At 47.0% G+C, this 17,856-nt stretch overlaps 1 protein-coding gene across 1 annotated transcript; it reads left to right on the top strand.

Moving 5' to 3' along the window:
* Nucleotides 1-716: 716 nt before the first annotated feature.
* On the top strand, nt 717-17,849 carry AMHR2 (anti-Mullerian hormone receptor type 2; the record flags this gene model as incomplete). The annotated part of the gene is made up of 10 exons (XM_080705433.1): nt 717-765; nt 1,060-1,242; nt 1,480-1,671; nt 1,942-2,019; nt 2,202-2,314; nt 2,430-2,660; nt 15,616-15,730; nt 17,108-17,280; nt 17,466-17,609; nt 17,766-17,849. The coding sequence occupies 10 exons, from the start codon at nt 717-719 to the stop codon at nt 17,847-17,849; spliced, it is 1,362 nt and encodes a 453-aa protein (XP_080561559.1).
* Between the last annotated feature and the right edge of the window lie 7 nt (nt 17,850-17,856).

Genomic DNA, 17,856 nt, shown 5'->3' with positions numbered 1-17,856 from the left:
TTCAGTCTCAGCCTCCAATTTTATTTTATTTTATTTTTGGTGGTACTGTGGTTCCTGGAAACCCTTCTACCTCTGGGCTACACTCCCAGACCTATTTTTTATATACTTTTTTATTTAGAAACGGGGTCTCTTAAGCCAGTGAGGCTGGCTTCAAACCTGCGCGATCCTCCTGTCTCTGCCTCCCAAGCGCGGGGATTACAAGCGTGCGCCACAACGCCCGGCTTCCAATATTTTTATTTTGAAACAAGGTCTCACTAAATTGCAGAGGCCTTGCTAATTTATCAGTACTGGCTGAGAATCTGTCATCCTCCTGTCTCAGCCTTCTAAGTATTGGGTTTATGGGACTGGGCCACCACATTCAGCTTGATCTGGCATCTTCTAAGGTCAGCAAAGGACAGAGATTTGAAGTTAAGTATTGTAGGTGTCTCAGCAGGGCCTTCAAGACCCCCCTCTTCCCTCTCTGCAGAGAAAAGAGGAGGTGGCTGAAGAGAGGAGGATATGAGATTGGTTCTCTGTTCCTCCCTTTTTTCCTGGTTTTCTTCATACCCACCCTCTCCTCCACAGCAGCCTTCTCCCCCACAGAAACCAGGATAGGACAGAGGGGCGGAGTTGGGGACTGAGAAAGCCCCATAGTGCCCGGTGTCGGCAGCTAGCTTTGGCCAGGGGCAGCTGTGCTGGTTTCTGCTGTCCTCCTGCTGTCGCCATCCCCCAGCAGGATGCTGGGGCCACTGGGGCTTTGGGCACTGCTTCCTGCAGCTGTGCAAGGTAAGTGTCTCCAGGGAGGGCCAAGGTCTTCACACCCATCTAGTGTGGGAAAGGGGCTCTTGAAGCAGCACCCCCCTTGGAAGAGTGGTAGGTGGGCTGGATGCATGAGGGTGAAGGGTAGAGCTCTGTGTCCTCATGGTGGGGTTGGATTCCAGCCTCTGCTGACCGGATTTCTCCTGTGGCTTTACTGATCCTGGGATTTGAAAATCATGTTTTGTCTGTCCTCTTGGCTACTGTTTTTGCCCTTGCATTTACTCCTTCTTGAATTCTCCCTTTCCCTACCCTGGGCCTCAGCACCCCCAAACAGGCGGACCTGTGTGTTCTTTGAGGCCCCTGGAGTGCGGGGGAGCACAAAGTCACTGGGGGAGCTGCTAGACGCAGGGCCAGGGCCTCCCAGAGTTATCCGCTGCCTCTACAGCCGCTGCTGCTTTGGGATCTGGAACCTGACCCAAGGCCGGGCACAGGTGGAGATGCAAGGTGAATGGCAAAGTATATGGCAGGTGATAGCTAGGGTGGGAGCCAGGCATTTCCTGGGTGTGGGTGGCAGCCAAGAGGGAAGAAGGGGAGAAGTGGAATGTGCAGAGGGAAAGAAAAGCCCATGCGAGATGGAACAGTTGCTCTGCTAGAGAGGGGATTTATCCTCTCTGTCCCCAGACCCCATTGTGCTCGCTCCCCTGCTCCCTTTTTCTCCTCTTCCTCATCCCACCCCATCAGGATGCCGAGACAGTGATGAGCCAGGCTGTGAGTCCCTCCATTGTGACCCAAGGCCCCGAGCCCACCCCAGCCCCAGCTCCACTCTCTTCACCTGCTCCTGTGGCACTGACTTCTGCAATGCCAATTACAGCCATCTGCCTTCTCCAGGGAGCCCGGGGGCGCCTGGCCCCCAGGACCCCCTGGCTGCCCCAGGTAGCTACCAGCCCAGGGTGGGAGGCTGGAGCCCTTGTGGGGGCGGGGCCCAGGTTAGGGTGAGAGGTAGAACCAGGGCCAGTTCTCACCCTACCCCCGCTCCAAGCTTCCCTCCTCTTGGCCTTGGGAAGCTGGTTGCCCTGGTGACTGGAGATAAGGGGGCTTGTGACCAAGATGGGGGTGGGTTGAGAAGCAAGCTCTGAGGAGGGGAGAGGTGCAGAGAGCATTTGGAGCGGTGCCCACCCACCTGTGTTGTTGCTTGTTGTCCAGGTGAGTCCATCTGGATGGCGCTGGTGCTCCTGGGGCTGCTTCTCCTCCTCCTGCTTCTGCTGGGCAGCATCATCTTCGGTACTAACCTGCCCCATCTCTCCCTTGCAACCAAAACACAACCCTCAAAGTCCTGAGATCTCTACAACCTGCCTCCCATTGCCTTGCATAAAGCTCTCTTCCCAAAAAGACTCCTTCCCACAGAGCCCCCTTTTCTGTCCCCGTGCTTGTGCACTCTGACCCTAAGGCTCTTTTCACCCCAGCCCTGCTACAGAGAAAAGCCCACAGGGAGCACAGTGGGCCAGAGCCAGAGCCAGAGCCCGACAGGGACTGGAGCGAGGAGCTGCCTGAGCTGCCTGAGCTCTGTTTCTCCCAGGTGCCCCGGGGAGGGAGGAAGGGCTCCTCTGGGTATTCCTGAAGGTTGGGCTGGGGAGGAAGCCCAGCCCTGGCGCTGGCTCAGAGGCCTGCACCCAGCACTATGTCCTCACTAGGTAATCCGGGAAGGAGGACACGCGGTGGTGTGGGCCGGGAGGCTGCAAGGCGAGCTGGTAGCCATCAAAGCCTTCCCCCCAAGAGCTGTGGCCCAGTTCCGAGCAGAGAGAGCAGTGTACGAGCTGCCAGGCCTACAGCATGACCACATTGTCCGCTTTATCACTGCTGGCCGGGGGGGCCCCAGCCCCCTGCCCTCTGGGCCCCTGCTGGTACTGGAACTACACCCCAAGGTGAGGACCAAGGAATGCATGTACATGTGTATCTATGCTTATGTGTGCAGAGGTGGGGCCGCATGGTAGCAGAGTCCCAGACAAACTTCTTTATACTTTCCGTTCTCTAAAGAAATTTTTATTGTTTTATTTCTTTTTTTTATTACACAAACAATACACATTATTATTTTTTTCTTTTTCTTTCTTGTTTTGAGATCAGGTCTCCCTATGTTACTCAGCTGGCTATAAATGCTTGGGCACAAGCAATCTTTCTGTCTTATTCTCCCAGGTACACGTGCCACCTATTTAGTTCATGTTAGTTGTGTGTGTGTGTGTGTGTGTGTGTGTGTGTGTGTGTGTGTGACTGAGGATGGAACTCAGGGGCATTCTACCTCTGAACTACACTCCCAGCCCTATTTTTTTTTTTTTTTTAATTGGTACTGGGGATGGAACCCAAGGCATTCTATCCCCGAGCTACACCCCCAGCCCTATTTTTTTATTCTTTATTATTTTTTGTTCGTTTGTTTGGTTTTTGGTAGTACTGGGGTGGAACCCAGAGGCTTTCTACCCCCGAGCTACACTCCCAGACTTATTTTATATTTTATTTGGAAACAGGGTTTCACTAAATTGCTGAGAGCCTCACTCGGTAGCTGAGGCTGGCTTCGAACCTGTGCGATCCTCCTGTCTCAGCCTCCCAAGCACGGGGATTACAAGTGTGTGCCACCACACCCAGATTATTCTTTATTATTTTGAAACAGGGTCTCACTGAGTTACAAAGGGCCTCACTACATAACTGAGGCTGTCTGTGAACCGCGATCCTCCTGTCTCAGCCTCCCAAATGCTGGGACTACAGGTGTGCGCCACCATGCCCAGCTTCATGTCAATATTTTTAACTCATAAACTATAGATATGGGAAGCCGGGCATGGTGGCGCACGCTTGTTATCCCAGCATTTGAGAGGCTGAGACCTGAGGATCGCGGTTCACGGACACCCTCAGCTACTTAGTGAGGCCCTCTGCAACTCAGTGAGACCCTGTTTCAAAATAAAGAATTAAAAATTGGGCAGGGTGTGTAGTTCAGAGGTCAAATGCCTCTGGGTTCCATCTCCCAGACCCGCAATAAATAAATAAATAAATAAATAATAAGATAAAATAAAACATAGATATGGGAACAGAAAAATCAAAACAGTTAATATTCCCAACCTTGATGAAAATGATAGCTAGTTGTGGTGGTGCATGCATGTAATCTCAGTACTTGGGAGGCTTAGACAGGAGGATCTTAGGTTTGAGGCCAGCCTCAACAACTTACCGAGGCCCGATTCAAAACAAAAAATAAAGACAGGCATGGTGACACAACACACCTGTAATCCCAGTATTTGGGAGGCTAAAATAGGAGAATTGCAGGTTCCAGGACAGCCTCAGCAAGTAGTGAGACTCTTATCAACATAGTGAGACCCTGTTTCAAAATAAAAATAAAAGCCAGGTGTGGTGGCATACCACTGTAATCCCAGTACCTGGGAGGCTGAGATAGGAGGATCAAAAGTTTGCAGCCAGGCTTAGCTACTTAGTGAGGCCCTCCACAATTTAATGAGAACCTGTTTCAAATAAAAAATAAAGCCAGGCATGGTGGCACACGCTTGTAAGCCCAGCATTTGGGAAGCTGAGACAGAAGGATCATGGTTTGCAGACAGCCTCAGCTACCTCGTGATTTGCAACTCAGTGAGACCCTGTTTAAAAATAAAGGAAAAATAGGGTGTAGCTTGGAGGTAGAAGGACCCTGGGTTCCATCCCCGGTACTGCATCAATCAATCAATCAATCAATCAATCAATCAATTATAGGGTTGGGCATGGTGGCACAGGCTTGTAATCCCAGTACTTGGGAGGCTGAAACAGGAGGATTGCAGGTTTGAGGACAGCTTCAGTAAATAGTGAGACTCTTATTAACCTAGTGAGAGGCTGTTTCAAAATAAAAATAAAATAGGGCTGGAGGTGTAGCTCAGAGGTAGAATTCCTCTGAATTCAATCCCCAGGTCAAAAAAAAAAAAAAATAAAAGCCAGGTGTGGTGGCTCATGACTGTAATTCTAGTAAACGGGAGGCTGAGACAGGAGGATCCCATGTTCTCATCTAGCCTCAGCAATTTAGTGAGGCCTTCTTCAAAATAGTGAGACCCTGTTTTCAAATGAAAAAATAGGTATGCGAGTGTAGCCTGGAAGTAGAAGGGCCCTGGGTTCCATCTTCAGTGTTATAAAAATATTTTAAAAACATGTAAAAAGCCGGGCGTGGTGGCGCACGCTTGTAATCCCTGCGCTTGGGAGGCGGAGACAGGAGGATCGCGCAGGTTCGAAGCCAGCCGCGCGCGCTGGCTTAGGAGACCCTGTTTCCAAATAAAAATGTAAAAATAGGTCTGGGAGTGTAGCCCGGAGTGTAGCTCAGTGTAGAAGGGCTTCCAGGAACCCCAGTACCACCAAAAAAAAAAAAAAAAAAAAAAAAAAAAAAAAAAAAAACATGTCAAAAGGGCCAAGGGTGTAGCTCAGTGGTAGATTGCCCTTGAGTGCCCTGGGTTCAACCCCCAGTGCCAAAAAAAAAAAAAAAAAGAGAGAGAGAGAGAGAGAAAGATAAGGAAGGTCTTACCAGATCCAGGCATGGTGGCCCATACCTGTAATCCCAATTCTTGGGAGGCTGAGACAGGAGGATCACAGGTTTGAAAGCCAGCCTGGGAAATTTAGTGAGACTTTGTCTTAAAATAAAAAGTTAGGCCTGGCGTGGTGGTGCACGCTTGTGATCCCAGTGCTTGGAAGGCTGAGACAGGAGGATCGCACAGGTTCAAAGCCAGCCTCAGCTACTTAGTGAGGCTCTCAGCAACTTAGTGAGACCCTGTTTCCAAATAAAGTATAAAAAATCGATCTGGGAGTATAGCCGGGAGGTAGAAAAGTCCCTGGGTTCCACCCCCAGTACCACATAAATAAATAAATAAATAAATAAATAAAGCCAGGCGTGGTGGCACACGCTTGTAATCCCAGCATTTGGGAGGCTGAGACTGGAAGATTTTGGTTCTCGAACAGCCTCAGCTACTTAGTGAGGCCCTCTGCAACTCAGTGAGACCCGGTTTCAAAATAAAGAATTAAAAATAGGGCAGGGGCCGGGCGTGGTGGCGCATGCTTGTAATCCCCGAGTTTGGGAGGTGGAGACAGGAGGATCACGCAGGTTCGAAGCCAGCCGCTCTGGTTTAAGAGACCCTGTTTCCAAAAATAAAAAAGTATGAAATAAGTCTGGGAGTGTAACCCGGAGGTAGAAGGGCTTCCAGGAACCCCAGTACCACAAAATAAATAAATATTAAAAAAAAATTTTAAAGCCGGGCGTGGTGGCGCACGCTTGTAATCCCAGCATTCGGGAGGCTGAGACCTGGAGGATCGCGGTTCGCAAACAGCCTCAGCTACTTAGTGAGGCCCTCTGCAACTCAATGAGACCCGGTTTCAAAATAAAGAATAAAAAATAGGGCAGGGGGTGTAGCTCGGAGGTCAAATCCCCCTGGGTTCCATCCCCAGACCTGCAAAAAAAAAAAAAAAAAAAAAAAAAATTAAAGTAGCAGGCAGGTCATGGTTGTATATGTCTGTAATTCCAGTATTTGGGAGGTTGAGACAGGAGAATCACAGGTTCAAGAGCCGGGCGTGGTGGCGCACGCTTGTAATCCCAGCATTCGGGAGGCTGAGACTGGAGGATCGTGGTTCGCGTACAGCCTCAGCTACTTAGTGAGGCCCTCTGCAACTCAGTGAGACCCGGTTTCAAAATAAAGAATAAAAAATAGGGCAGGGGGTGTAGCTCGGAGGTCAAATGTCCCTGGGTTCCATCCCCAGACCTGCAAAAAAAAAAAAAAAAAAAAAGAATCACAGGTTCAAGGACAGCCTCAGCAATTTTGGGAGACTCTCAAGCAACCTAGTCAGGCCATTTCTTTCACTTTTATTTGTGTGTGTATGTGTGTGTGTGTGTGTGTATGTGTGTGTGTGTGTTACTGGGAATTGAACCCAGGGGCATTTTACCTCTGAGCTACATTCTCAGACTGGTTTTCTTTCTTTTCTTTTCTCTTTCTTTCTTTCTTTCTTTTCTTTTTTTTGCAGTACTAGGGATGGAACCAGGGGCATTCTATCTCCAAGCTACCATCCCAGCCCTATTATCTTAATTTTTTTTAATTTTTATTTTATTAGCCGGGCATGATGGCGCACACTTGTAATCCCAGCATTTGGGAGGCTGAGACCAGAGGATCACAGTTTGTGGACAGCCTCAGCTGTTTCCAAAAAAAAAAAAAAAAATAGGGCAGGGGGTGTAGCTCAGAGGTTGAATGCCCCTGGGTTCCATCCCCAGACCCGCAAAAAAAATAAAATAAAATAAATATATATATATCTTTTTTTTAATTTTATATTTGCAATACTGGGGATAGAATCCAGGGGCATTCTACCTCTGAGCTACACCCCCAGCCTAATTTTTTATTCTTTATTTATTTTATTTTTATGTAGTACTGGGGATGGAACCCAGGGGTATTCTACCTCTGAGTTATACCCCCAGCCCTGTTTTTTATTTATTTTGAAACAGGGTGTCACTGAATTGCAAAGGGCCTCACTAAGTAGCTGAGGCTGGCTGAGAACCAGAATTCTCCCATTTCAGCCTCTGGAATGCTGGGATTACAAGCATGCGCCACCATGCTCAGTTTATTTATTTATTTATTTATTTATATTTTGCGGGGGAGGCTTTTTTTTTTTTGCGGGTCTGGAGCTGGAACCCAGGGGCATTTGACCGACCTCTGAGCTACACCCCCTGACCCCCTGTCCTATTATTTATTTATTTATTTTTTTATTTTATTTTTTGGTGGTACTGGGGTTCCTGGAAGCCCTCCTTCCTCCGGGCTACACTCCCAGACCTATTTTATATTTTTGAAACAGGGTCTCTTACGCCAGCACGGCTGGCTTCGAACCTGGGCGATCCTCCTGTCTCCACCTCCCAAGCGCGGGGATTACAAGCGTGCGCCACCACGCCCGGCCCTATTATTTATTTTTAAACAAGTTCTCACTAAATTGTGGAGGGCCTCACTAAGTAGCTGAGGCCAAGTACAGGGATTACAAGCATGTGCCACAATGCCCGGCTATTTTTTATTTTGAAACAGGATCTAAGTTGCTGAGGCTGGCTTCCAACTTGAGGGATCCTCCTGTCTCAGTCTCCCAAGTACTGGAAATACAAGCATGTGTCACCACACCCAGCTCTATTTTTATTTTTATTCTTTTTTTTTTTTTTTTTTTTTTGGTGGTACTGGGGATGGAACCCAGGGGCCTTCTAAATCCGGGCTACACTCCAAGACCTATTTTTTTAATATTTTATTTGGAAACAGGGGCTCTTAAGCCAGCTGAGGCTGGCTTCGAACCTGAGCGATCCTCCTGTCTCAGCCTCCCAAACACGAGGATTACAAACATGCGGATTACAAGCATGCGCCACCATGCCCGGCTTATTTTTATTTTTTATTTATTTATGCTTATTTATTTATTTATTTATTTTTGCAGGTCTAGGGATGGAACCCAGGGGCATTTGACCTCCGAGCTATACCCCCTGCCCTATTTTTCATTCTTTATTTTGAAACCAGGTCTTACTGAGTTACAAAGGGCCTCACTAAGTAGCTGAGGCTGTCCGCGAACCGCGATTCTCCAGTCTATACCTCCCGAATGCTGGGATTACAAGCGTGAGCCACCACGCCCGCTCTTTATTTTTATTCTAAAACAGCTCTATTTTTATTTTTGTTCTAAAACAGGGTCTCACTAGGTTAATGAGATTCCTGCTATTTGCTGAGGCTTTCCTCCCACCTGCGATCCTCCAGCCTTAGCCTCCCAAGAACTGGAATCATAGGGGTGTGCCAACAAGTCCAGCTACTTTGAGATCCTATTTAAGAACAAAAAATAGCAAACACTGTGGCACATGCCTATAATCCCAGTACTGGGAAGCTGAGACAGGAAGATCGCAGGTTCGAGGACAGCCTCAGCAAGCAGTGAGATCCTGTTTTAAAATAAAGAATAAGGCTGGGCCTGGTGGCGCACGCTTGTAATACCAGCACTTGGGAGGCTGAGACAGGAGGATTGGACAGGTTCAAAGCCAGCCTTGACTACTTAGTGAGGCTCTCAGCAACTTAATGAGACCCTGTTTCCAAATAAAGTATAAAATAGATCTGGGTGTATAGCCCGCAGGTAGAAAAGCCCCTGGGTTCCACCTCCAGTACCACACACAAAAAAATAAAGAAGGAAAGAATAAACTGCCGGGCGTGGTGGCGCATGCTTGTAATCCCAGCATTTGGGAGGCTGAGACAGGAGGATCACGGTTCGCGAGCAGCCTCTCTATTTAGTGAGGCCCTCTGCAACTCAGTGAGACCCTGTTTCAAAATAAAGAATAAAAAATAGGGCTGGGGGTGTCGTTCAGAGAGATAGAATGCCCCTGGGTTCCATCCGCAGTACCTTAAAAAAAAAAATGAATAAAAACTCGGGCTTGAGGTGTAGCTTGGAGGTAGAATGCCACTGGGTTCAATCCCCAGCACCATTAATCAATTAATAGGCTAATTAATTAATTTTAAAAATGCTGGAGCTGGGCGTGATGGCACATGCTTGTAATTCCAGCATTTGGGAGGATGAGACTGGAGGATCGCGGTTTTCACACAGCTTCAGATACTTGGTGAGGTCCTTTGCAGCTCAGTGAGACCTGTTTCAAAATAAAGAATAAAAAATAGAAGCCGGCCGTGGTGGCTCACGCTTGTAATCCCGGCACTTGGGAGGCAGAGACAGGAGGATGGCACAGGTTTGAAGCCAGCCTCTCTGGCTTAAGAGACCCTGTTTCCAAATAAAAATATACAATAGGTCTGGGAGTGTAGCCCGGAGGTAGAAGTGTTTCCAGGAACCCCAGTACCACCAAAAAAAATAAAAAATAAATAAATAAAAATAGGACTGAGGGTGTAGCTCGGAGGTCAGAGGTAAAATACCCCTGGGTTCCATCCCCAGTACCGCGCGCACACACACACACACACACAGTGCTGGGAATGTAGCTTGGATTTAGAATACCCTGCTTTCAATCCCTAGTACTGTACTCTCCAAAAACAGAAAAGGAAAGTTATTTTCTCAACATCTGTGTGGTTTGGAGTGTGGCTCCTTAATCCTGACTGCTTAGTCCTGCTTACATCAGAAGCACTGTTTGTTCTCATCTACTTGTGGAAGAGCTCCTGGAACCCACTCCTTTGCCTCACCGTGGTTTAACTTTGTCAATCTGTTTCAGTGTCCAAAGGCAGTGGCCTTTCCCTGGACTTTATTAGCCCCAAAGCTCCTCCATCTCTTATCTTGACTTCTGGCTTCTGGAAATTTCCTTTTCTGATCATTTTCCTCCTGGCCCTTCTTGAAAATCACTTTTTTGTTCATTTAACTTATTTCTCTGACTCTCCAGACAAGCTTAGTCACTTTATTTATTTATTTATTTATTTATTTATTTATTTATTTATTTATTTACGGTACTAGGGATTGAACCCAGAAGCATTCTCTTCTGAGCAACACTCCCAGCCCTATTTTTTATTCTTTATTTTGAAACAGGATCTCACTGAGCTGCAAAGGGCCTCACTAAGTAGCTGAGGCTGTCTGTGAACCACGCAATCCTTCTGTCTCAGCCTCCCGAATGCTGGGATTACAAGCGTGCGCCACCACGTCTGGCTAGGGTTAGTCATTTTTGCTTTATATTCATAGCACTGGGAGCCGGGCGTGGTGGCGCACGCTTGTAATCCCTGCGCTTGGGAGGCTGAGACAGGAGGATCGTACGGGTTCAAAGCCAGCCTCAGCTACTTAGTGAGGCTCTCAGCAACTTAGTGAGGCCCTGTTTCCAAATAAAATATAAACTAGGTCTGGGAGTATAGCCCGGAGGTAGAAAGCCTCTGGGTTCCACCCCCAGTACCACAAAAAAAATATTTATAGCACCTGGCTTCTTTTCCTTATTGTGCCACTTACTGCACTTTATCTGCACCTATTATCATTATCTCTTATCTGTCCTTGAGCCACCTTGGTGTCTGAACACAGTTGGCACACTGAAGGTACTCAGTAATGTGCTTCCTTCTTTCCTATCTCTCTCTCCCTTTTTCTTTCTTTCTTTCTTCCTTTCTTTCTTTCTTCCTTCCTTCCTTTCTTTCTTTCTTTCTTTCTTTCTTTCTTTCTTTCTTTCTTTCTTTCTTTCTTTCTTTCCTTTCTTTCTCCTGGGGTTTGAACCCAGGGACATTCTACCCCCAAGCTACAGCTCCAGCTCCAGCCCTATTTATTTTTATTTTGAAACCGGTCTCGCTAAGTTGTTGAGGCTGTCCTCAAACCTGCAATCCTTCTGTCTCAGCTTCCCAAGAACTGGTATTACAGGTGTGTGCCACCACGCCCGGCTGATAATGCTTCTCGAATGGAGGGTTCTATTGCTCCTTTGCGCCTGTTCCCATTTGCTACTACTACCTGCCGCTCTCTAACCCTCCAGTGCTATCTGTGTGTTGTTGCTGTTTTTTCTTTTTACAGTACTAGGGATGGAACCCAGGGGCATTCTACCTCCAAGCTACAACCCCAGTCCTATTTTTATTATTTTTATTTTTTTGAAACAGGGTCTCACTGAGTTGCAAAGGACCTTACTAAGTAGCTGAGGCTGGCAGCAAACCACAGTCTCCTGTCTCAGCCTTCCAAATGTTGGGATTAGAAGCTTGCGCCACCACGCCCAGTTTACCCATGTGTTTTAACCCCTGACCTGATATCCAACCAGGGAAAGCCCTCACTAATTTGCCCTGCCTCCTCCTTTTCTGTCATTGTACCAAGTCCTCTGCATCGGTCTAAGGTGGTTATTAATATGAGTAACTTGCTGGATATGGTTCCAGTACTTGGGAAGCTGAGACAGGAAAATTGCAGGTTTGAGGCCAGCCTCAGCAATTTATCCAGACACTCAGCAACTTAGAGAGACCCTGTTTCAAAATAAAAAATAAGCTGGGCAAATGTGGCACAGACCTGTAATCTCAGTACTTGGGAGGCTGAAACAGGAGGATCACAGGTTCAAGGCCAGCCTGGACAAATTAGTGAGGCTCTCAGCAACTTAAAAAGACCTTGTTTCCAAGTAAAAAAATAAAAGTACAGCTATGGGTATAGTCTGGAGGTAGAGAGTCCCTGGGTTCTTTACTCCCAGTACCACCGCAAAACAAACAAACAGACAAATAAATAAATAGAGAGCAGGATGTGGTTATACAAGCTTGTAATCCCACTGCTTGGGGAGCTGAGACAGGAGGATTGCAGGTTGGAAGACAGCCTCAGCAAATAGTGAGACTCTCAACAACCTAGTGAGACCCTGTTTCCTTCTTTTTCCTTTTTTCTTTTTTAATGGGGATTGAACCCAGTGGCGTTCTACCTCTAAGCTACATCCCCACCTTATTTATTTATTTATTTATTTATTTATTTATTTATTTATTGTGGGTCTGGGGATTGAACCCAGTGGCATTCTACCTCTAAGCTACATCCCCACCTTATTTATTTATTTATTTATTTATTGTGGGTCTGGGGATGGAACCCAGAGGCATTTGACCTCTGAGCTACTCCCCCTGCCCAATTTTTTATTCTTTATTTTGAAACAGGGTCTCACTGAGTTGCAGAGGGCCTCACTAAGTAGCTGAGGCTGTCCTCGGACCGTAGTCCTCCAGTCTCAGCCTCCCAAATGCTGGGATTACAAGTGTGCGCCACCATGCCCAGCTCCCCAGCCCTATTTTATTTTTTATTTTGAAACAGGAAGGGTCTCACTAAGTTGCAGAGGACCTCACTAAATTCCTGAAACTGGCTGGAAACCTGCAATCCTCCTATCTCAGCCTCCCAAGTATGGGGTTTACAAGCATGCACCACCATGCCCACCTTGACCCTGTTTCAAAAAATAAAGATAGCCATCCATGGTGACACACACTTATAATCCCAGTACCTGAGAGGCTAAGACCAGAGGATTGAAGGTTCATGGCCAGCCTCAGCTACTTAGTGAGGCCCTCTGAAGCTTAGTGAGACCCTAGTTCATTATAAAGAATAAAATAGGGCTTGGGATATAGGTCAGGGATAGAATGCCTCTGGGTTCCATCCCCAGTTCTGCAATAAATTAATAAATAAATAAAGACAATAAATTAGGGATGAAGGTGTAGCTCAGAGGTAGCATGCCCCAGGTTTTATCCCCAGGACCACAAATAAATAAATGATAAAAAAATAAAATAGGGCCGGGCATGGTGGCGCACGCTTGTAATCCCTTTGCTTGGGAGGCGGAGACAGGTGGATCGCGCAGGTTCAAAGCCAGCCACGCTGGCTTAAGAGACCCTGTTTCCAAATAAAAATATAAAAATAGGTCTGGGAGTGTAACCCGGATGTAGAAGGGTTTCCAGGAGCCCCAGTACCACCAAAATAAATAAATAAATAAATAAATAAATAAATAAATAAATAAATAAAATTGGAGCTGGGCGTAGTGGCGCACACATGTAATCCGGCACTTGGGAGACTGAGACAGGAGGATCGTGCAGGTTCAAAGCCAGCCTCAGCTGGTTTAAGAGACCCTGTTTCCAAATAAAATATAAAATAGGTATGGGAGTGTAGTCCAGAGGTAGGAGGCTCCAGGGTTCCATCCCTAATACGACCAAAAAAATAAAAAATAAATAAATAAAATAGGGCTGGGGTTTAGCTCAGAGGTAGAGTACCCCCAGGTCACACACACACACACACACACACACACACACACACACACTAGTGAGTGGCTCTTAGATGGGTGCAGTAGTATACTCCTGTAATCCCAGTACTTGGGAAGCTGAGACAGGAAGATCGCAGGTTCGAGAACCTCCTTAGCAAGTAGTGAGACTCTTGTCAATCTAGCAAGACTCAGTTTCAAAATAAAAATAAAATAGGGCTGGGGGTGTATCTGGAAGGTAGATTACCCCTGGGTTCAATCCCTTCTAACAGACAGACAGACACACACACACACACACACACACACACACACGTGACTCTTTAGTCAGGCTGCTTGGATTTTATTCGTTTATTGCAGTATGGAGGACTGAACTCACAGGCATTCTTCCTCGGACCTACACCCAGTCCTGTTCATTTATTTTATTTATTTTTATTGTTGGTACTGAGGATTGAACCCAGAGAAGTTCTACCTCTGAGCCACACACCTTCAGCTCTATTTTTTAGTTTGAAAGAGGGTTTCGCTAGGTTGCTGGGTCTCTCCACATTGTTGAGGCTGTTCTTGAACCTCCCATCCTCCTGTCTCAGCCTCCCAAGTACTGGGATTACAAACTTACATCACCATGCCCGGATTTTTTTTTTTTTTTTTTTTTTTGGTACTGGGGATGGAAACCAGGGACATTCTATCTCTGAGCTACACCCCCAGCCCTATTTTTTTATTCTTTATTTTGAAACAGGGTCTCACTGACTTCAAAAGACTTCACCAAGTAGCTGAGGCTATCTGCCAACTGCGATCCTCCTGTCTCAACCTCCCAAATGTTGGGTTGATAAGCATCTGCACCATGCAGTGCTCTGTCTACTTTTTTTTTTTTTTTTTTTTTTTTTGAAAAAGGGTCTCATTAGGCCGGGCGTGGTGGCACACGCTTGTAATCCCCGCGCTTAGGAGGCTGAGACAGGAGGATCGCACAGGTTCGAAGCCAGCCTCAGCTACTGAGTGAGGCTCTCAGCAACTTAGTGAGACCCTGTTTCCAAATAAAGTATAAAATAGGTCTGGGAGTATAGCCCAGAGGTAGAAAGCCTCTGGGTTCCTTTCCCAGTACCACCAAAAAAAAAAAAAAAAAAAGAAAGAAAAGAAAAGAAAAAGGGTCTCATTAAGTTGTTGAGGCTGTCCTCAAATCTGTGATCCTCCCATTTTACCCTCCCCAGTACTGGGATTACAGGTGTGGGCCACCGTGGCCAGTAGACTGGTTTGATTTGAGATCTACTTCTCTCACCAGCTGGCCTTGAGCAAAATTACTTAGCGCTGTTTAAAGCTCCTCTTCTATAACGTGGAGGATTGGAATACTTTGCTCCTAAGGTCATCATGAGGATTACAGAGGCCATGTGCACAGGACCTAGGCCACAGTAAGCACTCAGGAAGGTTCACCTAGAGTTACTATTTTTCATATACGTTTGATACTGCTGGGTAATCGCCTGCTCAGTACTAGGGGGCTGAGATAGGAAGATCACAGGTTCAAGGTTAATCTCAGCAATTTAGCAAGAGCCTGCTTCCAAATATAAAAGATTAAAAAATGGCTAGGGGAAAGCCCACAGTTAGAATGCCCCTGGGTTCCACTCCCAGAACCAAACAAAAACAATAAATCTCTCTGAGCATGGTGGGCACACTTGTATTCCCAGTATTTGGGAGGCTGAATCAGGAGGATCACAGGTTTGTGGCCAGTCTTAACTATTTAGAGAGGCCTTTCATAACTTAGTGAGACCCTGTTTCAAATAAAGAACAAAAAATAGGGCTAGGGGTGGGAGGCTGAGACAGGAGGATCGCATGGGTTCGAAGCCAGCCTCAGCTACTTAGTGAGGCTTTCAGCAACTTAGTGAGACCCTGTTTCCAGATGAAATATAAAATAGGTCTGGGAGTATAGCCCGGAGGTAGAAAGCCTCTGGGTTCCACCCCCAATACCACACACACACACACACACACACACACACACACATACACACACACACAAATAGGGCTAGGGAGCATAATTTGGAGGTAGAATGCCCCTGGGTTTAATCTCCAGTACTGCAAAAACAAAAAACAAAAAATCCTGACTGATGCCCATTCTCATTCCTCCAATGCCTGTTGTCCTGGTCTGGATCTGTCTGGGTGTCTGTCTGCAGAGGACATAACGGGGGAGGCTGTCGATTGATCCCTGCTCCCTGGGATGGCTCAGCCACCTCTAACTTTGTGTGCCCCTGCTTCTCTCTGCTTTTCCTCAGGGCTCCCTGTGTCACTACTTGACCCAGCATACCAGTGACTGGGAAAGTTCCCTGCGGATGGCACTGTCCCTGGCCCAAGGCCTAGCATTTCTCCATGAGGAGCGTTGGCAGGATGGTGGGTGAACTGGTTGCAGAAAGCTAATGGAGTCAGGAGCCACACTGCTGTGTCCAATTCCCCCTTAGATTAGAAGGACTGGGCCAAAAGGGGTAGGGAAGCCAGCGTGGGAGTGCAAACGTGCAATCCCAGTACTTGGCAGGCTGAGACAGGAGGATCACAGGTTTGAGGGCAGCCTCAGCAATTTAGTGAGGTCTTCCACAACTTAGCAAGACTCTTTTTTAATGTAAAAATAAAATAGGGCTGTAAGTGTAGCTTAGAGGTAGAATGCCTCTGGGTTCAATCCCCAGTACCAAACAAACAAATAATAAAAATAAAAAATAAAATAGGGCTGAGGGCATAGTGTTTTTTCTTTTTTAATATTGAGGATGGAACCCAGGAGCATTCGACTTCCGAGCTACACCCCCTGCCCTATTTTTTATTCTTTTCTTTTTTTGTGTGTGTGGTACTGGGATTATACGCGTGCGCCACCACACCTGGCATCTATTTTTTATTCTTTATTTTGAAACCGGGTCTCACTGAGTTGCAGAGGGCCTCACTAAGTAACTGAGGCTGTCCCAGAACTGCGATCCTCCGGGTCTCAGCCTCCCAAATGCTGGGATTACAAGCATGCACCACCATACCCGGCTTCCATTTTTTAAATTATTTATTTATTTATTTATTTATTTTTGTGGTATTGGGTATGGAACCCAGGGGCTTTTCTACCTCCAGGCTATACTCTCAGAGCTATTTTTTATATTTTTATTTGGAAACAGGGTCTCACTAAGTTGCTAAGGCTGGCTTCGAACCTGTGTGATCCTCCTGTCTCAGCCTCCCAAGTGCTGGGATTACAGCCCTATATTTTATTCTTTATTTTGAAACAGGGTCTCACTGAATTGCAAAGGGCCTCACTAAGTAGCTGAAACTTTCCTTAAACCTTGATCCTCCTGACTCAGCTTCCTGAATGCTGGGATTACAACTGTACACCACTTTGTCTGGCTCCCCCCAGCTCTATTTTTATCTTTTAGGTTTTTAATCTTTCCAGAAGTGGGGATTGAACCCAGGGGTACTCTACCTCTTAGCTACATCCCAGCCCTATTTTTTGTTCTGTATTATTATATATATATATTTTTGAAACAGGGTCTCATTAAGTTTCAGAGAGCCTTATGAAGTAGCTGAGGCTGGCCACGACCCTGTGATCCAACTGTGTCTGCCTCTCAAGTAGTGAGATTACAAGTGTGTGTCACTATACTGGGCTGGGGGTGTAGTTTGGAGGTTGAACGCCCCTGGGTTTAGTTCCCAGTACTACACAAAAAGAGAGAAAGAAAGAAAAAAGAGAGAGAGAGGAAAAAACCCTCATACACATGCATATCCTTTCAAATTTGGATTTTCCCACAGGTCAATATAAACCAGGTATTGCCCATCGAGATCTGAGCAGCCAGAATGTGCTCATTCGGGAAGACAGGTCTTGTGCGATCGGAGATCTGGGCCTGGCCTTGGTGCTCCCCGGTCTCACTCAGCCCCCTGTCTGGGCTCCTACTCAACCCCGGGGTCCAGCTGCCATCATGGAGGTGAGTACTCTGGGTCAGGGTGAGGCCCAGGGTGATGGTGGTGCTGCTGTAGTGCCGCAGTGCAGCAGTGCTTATTGTGGTTGGGGCATTGCTGAGTCTGTAGTAGAGGGGATGCTGCATGGACCACAGCTGCCATGAACATTGTCACAAAGATGCTTCTTGGCCCTACACATCTTGCTCTCTAGGCTGGCACCCAGAGGTACATGGCGCCGGAGCTCTTGGACAAGACTCTAGACCTGCAAGACTGGGGCGCAGCCCTCCAACGGGCAGATGTTTATTCTCTGGCTCTGCTCCTGTGGGAGATTCTGAGCCGCTGCCCAGATTTGAGCCTTGGTAAATTCCCTATCCCTTGTGCCCCACCTGTTCATTCTAGGCTCACCCTTCTCTTGGCCTGGTTCCAGAAAGCGGTGACTTCTTCCCTGGTTTCTCTACATGGGAGGCACCCTCGGGGCAAGCTAACAATTGGTTCCTGTCCTTCCCACCAGACAACAAACCACCACCTTTCCAACTGGCCTATGAGGCAGAGCTGGGCAGCAGCCCTACCACCTGTGAGCTGTGGGCCTTGGTAGTAGAGGA

The sequence above is a fragment of the Muscardinus avellanarius genome (genome assembly GCF_963383645.1).
Source record: "Muscardinus avellanarius genome assembly, chromosome: 11".
NCBI lineage: Eukaryota > Metazoa > Chordata > Mammalia > Rodentia > Gliridae > Muscardinus > Muscardinus avellanarius.
This window is presented reverse-complemented; position numbering and strand designations above follow the sequence as displayed.